This window comes from Caretta caretta, chromosome 6 (genome assembly GCF_965140235.1).
Source record: "Caretta caretta isolate rCarCar2 chromosome 6, rCarCar1.hap1, whole genome shotgun sequence".
NCBI classification, from domain to species: domain Eukaryota; kingdom Metazoa; phylum Chordata; order Testudines; family Cheloniidae; genus Caretta; species Caretta caretta.
In genome coordinates, this window is record NC_134211.1 from 1,536,296 (window position 1) to 1,545,069 (window position 8,774).

General features: G+C 61.5%; 1 protein-coding gene across 1 annotated transcript; it reads right to left on the minus strand.

Annotated features, from left to right (window-relative positions):
* Positions 1 to 7,189: 7,189 nt before the first annotated feature.
* ELOB (elongin B) lies at positions 7,190 to 8,774 on the minus strand. Its single transcript, XM_048852848.2, has 4 exons — positions 8,481 to 8,774; positions 7,863 to 7,997; positions 7,547 to 7,655; positions 7,190 to 7,469 (listed from the first exon to the last, which is right to left on the minus strand). The coding sequence occupies exons 1-4, from the start codon at positions 8,751 to 8,753 to the stop codon at positions 7,357 to 7,359; spliced, it is 630 nt and encodes a 209-aa protein (XP_048708805.1). The 5' UTR covers positions 8,754 to 8,774; the 3' UTR covers positions 7,190 to 7,356.

The following is an 8,774-nucleotide window of genomic DNA, read 5'->3' on the forward strand; positions in this document are numbered from 1 at the left end:
GATGCAACTGATGTGTCTTCTGTTAGGGGGCTTATTCCTTCGCCCACTTACTTCCCTGATCCTTCTCGCATGAACAGAGAGCAACAATACCCGAAGTCCAAAGGTGCAAACAATTCAATGTTTATTGGGGTGAACTTCCAGCAATGTTTATTGGGATTTCACTTTCCTTCCTTAGTGTCCCCCTTCCCAGCTCTGACACCACAGAGCCTTACCTGTGTCCCTGTTCCCATTCCCCCCCCTTAGCCGAACACGATTCCAATTTCCCCACCCCCATTCCTTGTTCCCATTTCCCCTCTCCCCACACACACTCCCTGATTGACTGCAGACTATATAGTAAAACTTGAGTTCAGCCTAGCTGTACCTTAACCAATCATTTTCCGGAAATGTAACTAACCAATCCTAACATATTGTAACATGATTATGTAAGTAATTGTATCCCACCACCTTAATTAGTTTACACCCAGCAAAATTAATTATGCAGCAGACAGGAACAATCACAGAACCAGACAGAGATTATACAGACAAACAACAGCAAAGTGGGAACTATAATGACAAAACAATACAGAAGTGAGGATTTCACATCCCAGCTAGTGATAAGTGAGTACTTGCCAGACAGGATGCTATCAAACTAAGTTTCCTTTTACATCTTCGAGGCACTTCCCTTTCTCTGGAGGCGATGGGCGTTATCAGGACAGGGTTGTATCCTAACAGCCCAATAGCACCTTATTTCAATGTGACTAGGTTGGAATGTGAGGAGGTGACCGGTCGCTTCCCAGCTTATGGCTGCCTCTGCTGCTTAGCCAAAGACCTTAGCCTGAGCACAGGGCCTCAGACGGTCACAGTGAGAGAAGGCCCTTACTCCGGCAGACAGTGATTTTCATTATTTCTTTTATACCTCTAGGACTAGCCAAGTGATAAGAATACACCTAAATTCTTAGAGTCTGGGTCTTTACAGACAGGCCTGAATATCTGTATCCTAACATCTTCTATCATCTGAACATCTAGAAATGCATCGACTGGCCTACCACTGGATGCCCGTTTGCATCGGTGCATTCATCAGCCATGTGTACACATTTCCTGAATGCCGTGAGAGAGGTCTTCGCTTTTTCAACTGCTGAGTCTTTCGCTGTAGCTCCACATTCTTCTAACCAGTCGGCTGAGTTTCGTGCAGGAAGATAGTGAGAGCCTTTGCTGGTCTGGGTAGGAACCAGTGTCCAGCTTCGGGGTGAACACGCGCCAAGGCCCTTAACTTTGGCCTCCAGTTTGCAGCGTGTGGTATCACTTTCTATTTAAGCAAGAATGATGCGACAGCCATGTTTGTTTGCATGAAGTGTGCTGTGTCTCCAGCGTTCTCGACAGCCTCGTTCAGCATGTCTAAAATTGGCTTTGACAGGGCCTGGCTTAAAGGCTTTCTGCATCTCGATGCAGTCCCGAGGCGTGGTGTTTTTTGCAGCCTTTTCACGTATTTTCTCAGCAGCGGCTTTGCTGATGGGTCTGGCAAACCAAGCTCCTCCACATTTACTATATAAATCCATGGGACGCCCACATCTTGAATACTGTGTGGAGTCCTGGTCCCTTCATCTCCAGAACAATCTATCGGAGTTGGGAAAGGTTCAGAGAAGGGCAACAAAAATGATTAGGGGTATAGAACGGCTTCCATGTGAGGAGAGATTAACAAGACTGAGACTTTTCAGCTTGGAAAAGAGACGACTAAGGGGGGATGTGATAGAAGTCTATAAAATCATGACTGGTGTGGAGAAAGTGGATAAGGAAGTATTATTTACTCCTTCCCATAACACAAGAACTGGGGGTCACCCAATGGAATTAACAGGCAGCAGGTTTAAAACAAACAAAAGGAAGTATTTTTTCACACAACGGACAGTCAACCTGTGGAACTCTTTGCCAGAGGATGTTGTGAAGGCCAAGACTATAACAGGGTTCAAAAAAGAACTAGATAAATTCATGGAGGATGGGTCCATCAATGGCTATTAGCCAGGATGGGCAGGGAGGGCGTCCCTAGCCTCTGTTTGCCAGGATCTGGGAATGGGAGACAGGGCAAGGATCACTTGATGATTCCCTGTTCTGTTCATTCCCTCTGGGAACCTGGCATTGGCCACTGCTGGCAGATGGGACACTGGGCTAGACCTTTGGTCTGACCCCCCCGTATGGCTGTTTTAATGCTCTTACGTAAAAATTAATTATAATAATAAAAATGTTTAGGACAGAAGCTTCCCCAGATTATGACTTCTTGAAATGGCACCAATGTGAGATAAGGGCCTTGGCAAACGATGCGTTTTAAAAAATCTTGGCTGACTAGGAAACGTAAACGTATAAAAGTTTCCCAGCCACAAATCTCGCATTCTGGAGCAAAGTCGCTAAAGCCTCGTCCCACCGACAAATGTTCCCTGAGCAACCTGCCCCTCCCTGCCCCCCCCACGGCCCCCGCACGCATCGGCAGTGCAGACCCAGAGGTGCGTTCGCGGGAGTTCACTTCCCCGCTCTGGCTGCTGTTATTTGTGTGCCACCGCTCCGGCCCCGAGGGCCCCCGCGCCGTCCCCTGCCGCGGTGACCTCTGCCAGTCGGTCTCCTGGGGCCCCAACAGCTCTCGGGGGGGGGAGCCTCGCCGCTCCTGCAGGCTGGGTGGTCTCTGCCACCGAAACTCTGCCCCGCAGCAGGGCTTCGACCGGATGATCCGTGACGGCCGCTCTGCCGGTCGCCTCACCAACCCTCTGGAGCCTCGTCAGCTCTCCCCTTAAACCAGGGCGAGGAGCAGGTCACTCGTCGGCAGAGCCCGCGCCGCCCAGCAAAACGCCTGTCCCCACCCTCTCCCTCTCGCTCTCCACGAGGATCTGGCAGCCAAACCCCCTGCCTAGCGAGGGCAGCTCAGTTGGGGGTGACCCGTGCTAAATTCGTAATGAAAAAGGTGCTCAAGCAATTTTTTTGCTTTCATCACTGATGCGCCAGGCCCAGGGGCGCTGGGCTCTGACCTGCCGGGCCCAGGGGCGCCGGGCTCTGACCTGCCGGGCCCAGGGGTGCCGGGCTCTGACCTGCCGGGCCCAGGGGCGCCGGGCTCTGACCTGCTGGGCTCTGACCTGCCGGGCCCAGGGGCGCCGGGCTCTGAGCTGCCGGGCCCAGAGGTGCTGGGGCTCTGAGCTGCCGGGCCCAGGGCGCCGAGCTCGGACCTACCGGGCCCAGGGGCGCCGGGCTCTGACCTGCCGGGCCCAGGGGCGCCGGGCTCTGATCTGCCGGGCCCAGGGGCGCCGGGCTCTGAGCTGCCGGGCCCAGGGGCGCCGGGCTCGGACCTGCCGGGCCCAGGGGCGCCGGGCTCTGATCTGCCGGGCCCAGGGGCGCCGGGCTCTGAGCTGCCGGGCCCAGGGGCGCCGGGCTCGGACCTGCCGAGCCCACGTGACATATAATCCGCTACAGCCCAAATGTCGGTGAATAAAGTGAATGACACGGTTTGGCTCGTGGCGGCCAAGTAGTCGGGCGCGTCACTCGCAGAGCAGCGAGAGCCGCGTGTGGAAAGCAAAGCTCGCCGTGAGCGACTGGCTCTGAGCAGTGGCCAATGTAGGTTAGGGTGTCCCTCAGTAAATCCAATCCCGCAGAGACGTCGTTCGTTGCCTTTGTAACCCAGCACCTGCCAACCCCGCTCGATACCTAGGCCATGTGGGGGGCGTTCATGGAAACGCAGTCGGGGCCTGACACGCCCCCCCCCCCACGCATCACCAGCTGTCAGGGGAGAGCTCGTCCAGACCCCGCTAACCTGGCCAACCCACACGCCCACGGTGCCGTGAAAACCAGCGGCTTGTGCGAGGGCGCGAGTCTGTGGTTCGCACTTTTCAGACCTAGTGTGCCTGTTTGAGCACATGCTTTCCAAGCGGGCGGGGGGCTGGGAGATTCATGTTTCAGTTTCCATTCAAATTTCCGACGCCCGAAGCTGGCAACGCTGCGTGAAACTAGTTGACCACTGGGGAGGGGGTGATGGGGCAGTTCGGGGGAGCGGGGACCCCAGTGCCAGGAGGCGGCAGGAGCCAGGGAGGTGGGTAGCCAGAGAACGGAGCTGCCTTTTGCAGAGCGCCTGGAGGTCCCAACTGGACCGGGTGTGGCGGGGGCTTGGCTGGGCTGGCCCCTGGCTTCACCTTCACTCCCCCCTCCATGTGAACCCAGGGCCGGCCAGCACCAGGTGGCTTCTCAGTTGTTCCCCGGTGAGAGGAAATGGGCCGTTCCTATCATGTTGGTATGTGGCCGCTGCCTGCCTCAGTTTCCCTCTGGCCTTTGCTTTGCCCAGAGGGGGCCTGCTGCTCCTGACTGGCACCGGTCTGCGTGACCCGGGGCTGGCGGGGCCATGACGGAGCTGGGCGTGACCCCCGCTCCCCAAGTGCGCCAAAGGGTCCGGAGAGACAAGCTGGGGGGGGGGAAGGATTTTCCTGGCCTGCTTCCTGCCGGTGGACGAGACACTCCCTTGGCCGAGGCTGGGGCCATCGTCTGGGGTGCCGAACGGCCGTGTAGACGCCCGGGCTGTCTTGTGCCACGCCGGAGCACGTCCACTGCAGTATTCAGCCCACGCCCGGCCGGGGGCTTATATCGCAGACTCGTCGCCCCCCCCCCCCCCAGGAGGGTCAGGGGGGTGTCAGGTGCCGGGAAACCAGTGTGTATTGCGTGCATGATTGGGGAAGGGGGGCTGGAAAGACGAGGCCCCCCCATGACTGCTCCAGAGACACCGACAGGCTGGCAACCCTGTAGGCAGAGCTTGGGGGAGAAGGGGAGCTGAAACGGGGCCTGGTGCTTTTTGGGGGCTGAGCAGTGTTCCCTGGGGTCAAGGAGATAGGTCCGAAATGGGGACAGCTAGGCCGGGGGGGGAGGCTTGGCCCCCCAAGGCTGGCTAGTGGGGTGCTTTTGCCTTAGCTGTCTGGGGCAGTGGCAGATCCGCGCCACACCCCCCCCCCGGAGCTTTGTGCCCAGGCAGGGGAGAGGATGCAGCCAGATTCGCTGCCTCGCAGAGAGATGGGGGCTGCTGTTTGCCGTGTGGCTAAATTACCCCCCTAACCTCCCCCCGCCCCCACCCCAGGCCTGTTCGGGCTTGAGCCAGGGCAGGGGAGGGAGGGCTGAGAACCGGCCAGGATGGGGAGGGGGGTCTTGGAGTCTGAGCTGGGCCCGTCTACACAGCTGCTGGGGGCTGGGGTGTGTGTGTGTGTTCCCCACAGCACGGATGAGGCAGGGCTGGGGTGCTTGAATTCCCCATGTGACCCCCCCCCTGCATTAACCCCCCATTTGACCTCTGCATTTCCCCCATGTGATCCCCCCTGCATTAACCCCTCTTGGTTGTGCAGGCCCCCCCTTGTAACGCACCCATGACCACAGTGCCCTTGTTGTTACCCCACGTGACCTTGCTTGACCCCCCTTTGGACCATATCCCCCCCCCACCGGGGTCTAGGCCCTGGGGGGGTCACTCCCTGGCTCAGAGCCAGGCAGCTTCCCTTCGATGCGCCCAGCCCTGTCTGCAGATCAGGGTTGGGGGGCTCAGGATCAGGGTTAACAGCAGGGGCTGTGCTATAGGGGAGCTCTGGGGCACCCCAGTATCAGTGGTAGGAATGGGGGACCCTGTGCTATAGGGGAGCTGTGGGGCACCCCAGTATGAGTGATGGGAATGCGGGACCCCTGTGCTATGGGGGAGCTGCGGGGCACCCCAGTATGAGTGATGGGAATGCAGGACCCATGTGCTATGGGGGAGCTGTGGGGCATCCCAGTAACAGTGATGGGCCTGGGGGCATGTCCCAGACCCCACGACCGGTACTCTGCCCCCCAGCTTTGGAGGAATCCCGCCGAGGAGCCCCTCCCTCCGACGTGCCAGACCCCCAGGGGTCCCATTTCCTCCAGGGTCGGCTCTGGGGAGAGCCCCCCGTGTCCTCCAGCAGCCCCCACTTCTCCCTCCGCCCCCAGTCCTTTGGTCTCGGGCTGGGGGCTCTGCCCGGTTGCCCCGTCCTCTCTGCTTTCCCACCCTGCTGGCTTGGGCCCCGGTCAGTCGGCCCAGGAGCCAGGTTTGAGCCCTGTTCCTTCGCAGTGTAGACGCAGCTGGACTGCTGCTCCGGGAGCTCAGGCAACACTGCCCCCAAGGCGTCATCCAGCCAGCCGGGGCGAGAGTGGCCATGTTTTGGGGGGCGCGAGGAAGCCTGGGAGACGGCTGAGTGGGCTCTGACCCCCCCGCGACACTGGAGCGGTTAACGCAAGTGCTGCAATGTGGACAGACCCTCCTCCCGGCTGCCCTGCAGGCAAACGGCACGCCCCCTGCTGGGGAAACTGAGGCACAGCCAGGCTTCATCGAAATATGACAACACATTCCTTTGAAGTTGAACTGAGAGGGGGGGTCTTAGCCAGTGAGCTGGGTCCCTGCCACGACCTCTTCCCCTCGCCTGCCAGGGAGTGAAGGGGCAGGGGACCCACCTCCCCCCATGGGTCAGCCAGGTTGGGGCACCCATCCCCCCGAGCTGGGGGAGGCAGGGAGCGATCCCGTGAGCATTTAGGGGGATTGGGGTAGGTTGGTCGCCACGCAAAGCTGGTCCTAAGCCAGCCATGTCTCTGGGGCTCCCCCACATTGGAAGGCCCCCTTTGGCCTGAACCCAACCCCAGGGCTGTGTGCGTGCAAAGACCCGACTGCCCCTTTTGGGGAAGCCCCTTCACCCCCAGGACAGAGCCTTCCCTGCCTCGCCCTGGGGCACCCCAATATTAGAGATGGGAATGGGGGGGCCCTGTGTTATATGTGAGCCCTGAGGCACCCCAATATCAGAGATGGGAATGGGGGGCCCTGTGTTATGGGGAACCCTGGGTCACCCCAATATTAGACGGGAAAGGGGGCCCGGTGACACCCCAATATTAGAGATGGGAATGGGGGGCCCTGTGTTATAGGGGAGCCCTGGGACACCCCAATGTCTGTGGTAGAAGTGGGGGATAACCTGTTGGTAATAAAGAGGAACTTGGGGGGACAGCACTATAAGAGGGGGTGCTGTGGGGTACTGGGTGGAAGAGATGGGGGGCTGGTACGGTTAGAGAGGTGGGGCACCTTGCTGGTTTTTGAGGTTCAAGGGCGGCAGCCCAGGACCCCCCCAGTAAGACAAAGGTTCGGGGAGCCCCAGAGGATTATGGGGGATCCCCAGAGAACCCCCCTGCCTCAATGTCAGACCCCAGACCTGGGTAACACAAAACCAGCCAAACCTTTATTGTTTCCAAACCGAAGAGAAGGTGGATTTCGGGGGGGCTGGTGGAGGGGGTTTGATCCCAGACAGGGAAGCGAGGGCTGTGTGCTGGGGGGCCGGGGGAGACATCCTGGGGGGGTGGGGTCACTGCGCCCGCCCCCCGATCTCACTGCACGGCCTGTTCGTTCGCGCTGCTGCTGGAGTCTTGGGGTTTCATGACGTCGGGGAGCTCCGGGGGGCTGGAGAAGGGGTCGATGCGGAGAGCCTCGAAGGAGTCATCTGGAGGAGGAAAGAGGGTCAGAGAGGCAGGAGCAACCCCCCAGGCTCCCCACGGCCTCTTCCCCCCAAGCACTCACCCCCGGCTCGGAAAGCCAGGCCCACCGTGGCCGGCGCCTGGGGCCGCGCCGTCTGGCTGGTGAAGCCGCAATCTCCCAGGGTCTTGCTGTCGTCGAGCAGCTGGTCATCCTGGGACGGAGAGAAGGGCGAGAGTGGAGCGGCGCAGCCTGAGACCCAAAGATGCAGCCGCCTCTGGGGCGGGGCAGCTGGGGAACCGCCGCATATAACAAGGCACGGGGACGGCCGGCCAAGGGAGCGGGCCCCCCTGCTGGGCCCCCTGCCGGCTCCCCGCAGCACGTGACCCCTGCCCAGCCCCCCCCACCCCCCGTCCCGCACCTTGTAGAGCCGCTGCTCCTCGGGGGGCCGCTTGAGGATGCCCTCCACGATGCGCTTCAGCTCGTACACGGTGCTGGACTCCTTGGCGTCGGTGAAGATGGTCGTCTTGTGGCGCCGGATCATCAGGAACACGTCCTGGGGGAGGGACGGACAGACGGACACGCGGCTCAGCCCCAGGCCCCGTGCACCAGCCCCGCTTCCCCCCCCGCCCGCCGCACTCCGGGGCGTGCCTCAGTTTCCCCACCGGCTCAGCGCCAGGCCCCATGCGGCCTCCCACTGGGCCGTGCCTCAGTTTCCCAACCGGCTCAGCACCAGGCCCCGCGGGACCCCCCTCCGGCCCAGGGCGTGCCTCAGTTTCCCCACCGGCTCAGCGCCAGGCCCCGTGCGGCCTCCCACAGGGCCGTGCCTCAGTTTCCCGACCGGCTCAACCCCAGGCCCCGCGCGCCGCCCCCCGCTCGGTCCGGGCCGTGCCTCAGTTTCCCCACCGGCTCAGCGCGGGGGCGGCTCCTGGGAAGGGCCCCGGCGGTGGGGGCGGGGCCGGGCCGGGCGGGAGGGTCCCGGGGGGGGCGGGGTCCCGGCGGGGGGGGCGGGGGGGGTCGGTCTCGCTCTCTCGCTCACCATCCCGGCCGCTCCCCGCTCGCCCAGACGCAGCCGCAGCCCCCGGCTCCGCCACGGTCCCAGCCTGCACCGCGCGACCCGCGACGCACGCCGCGCGACCCCGCGCTGGGCGCCATCTTGGGAGAGGCGGTGCCTCCTCCCGGTCGGGAGGGGCGGGGGGAGGCCGGGTCGGCGGAGCGGCAGGACCAATGGGGAGGGGGGAAAGGGCCTGGCGGGCGGCCATGTTGGGAAGGTCACGTCGGCGTCAGGCCGCCATGGCGCGGAGGGGGACATGTTGAGCAGGTCTTGTGCCAA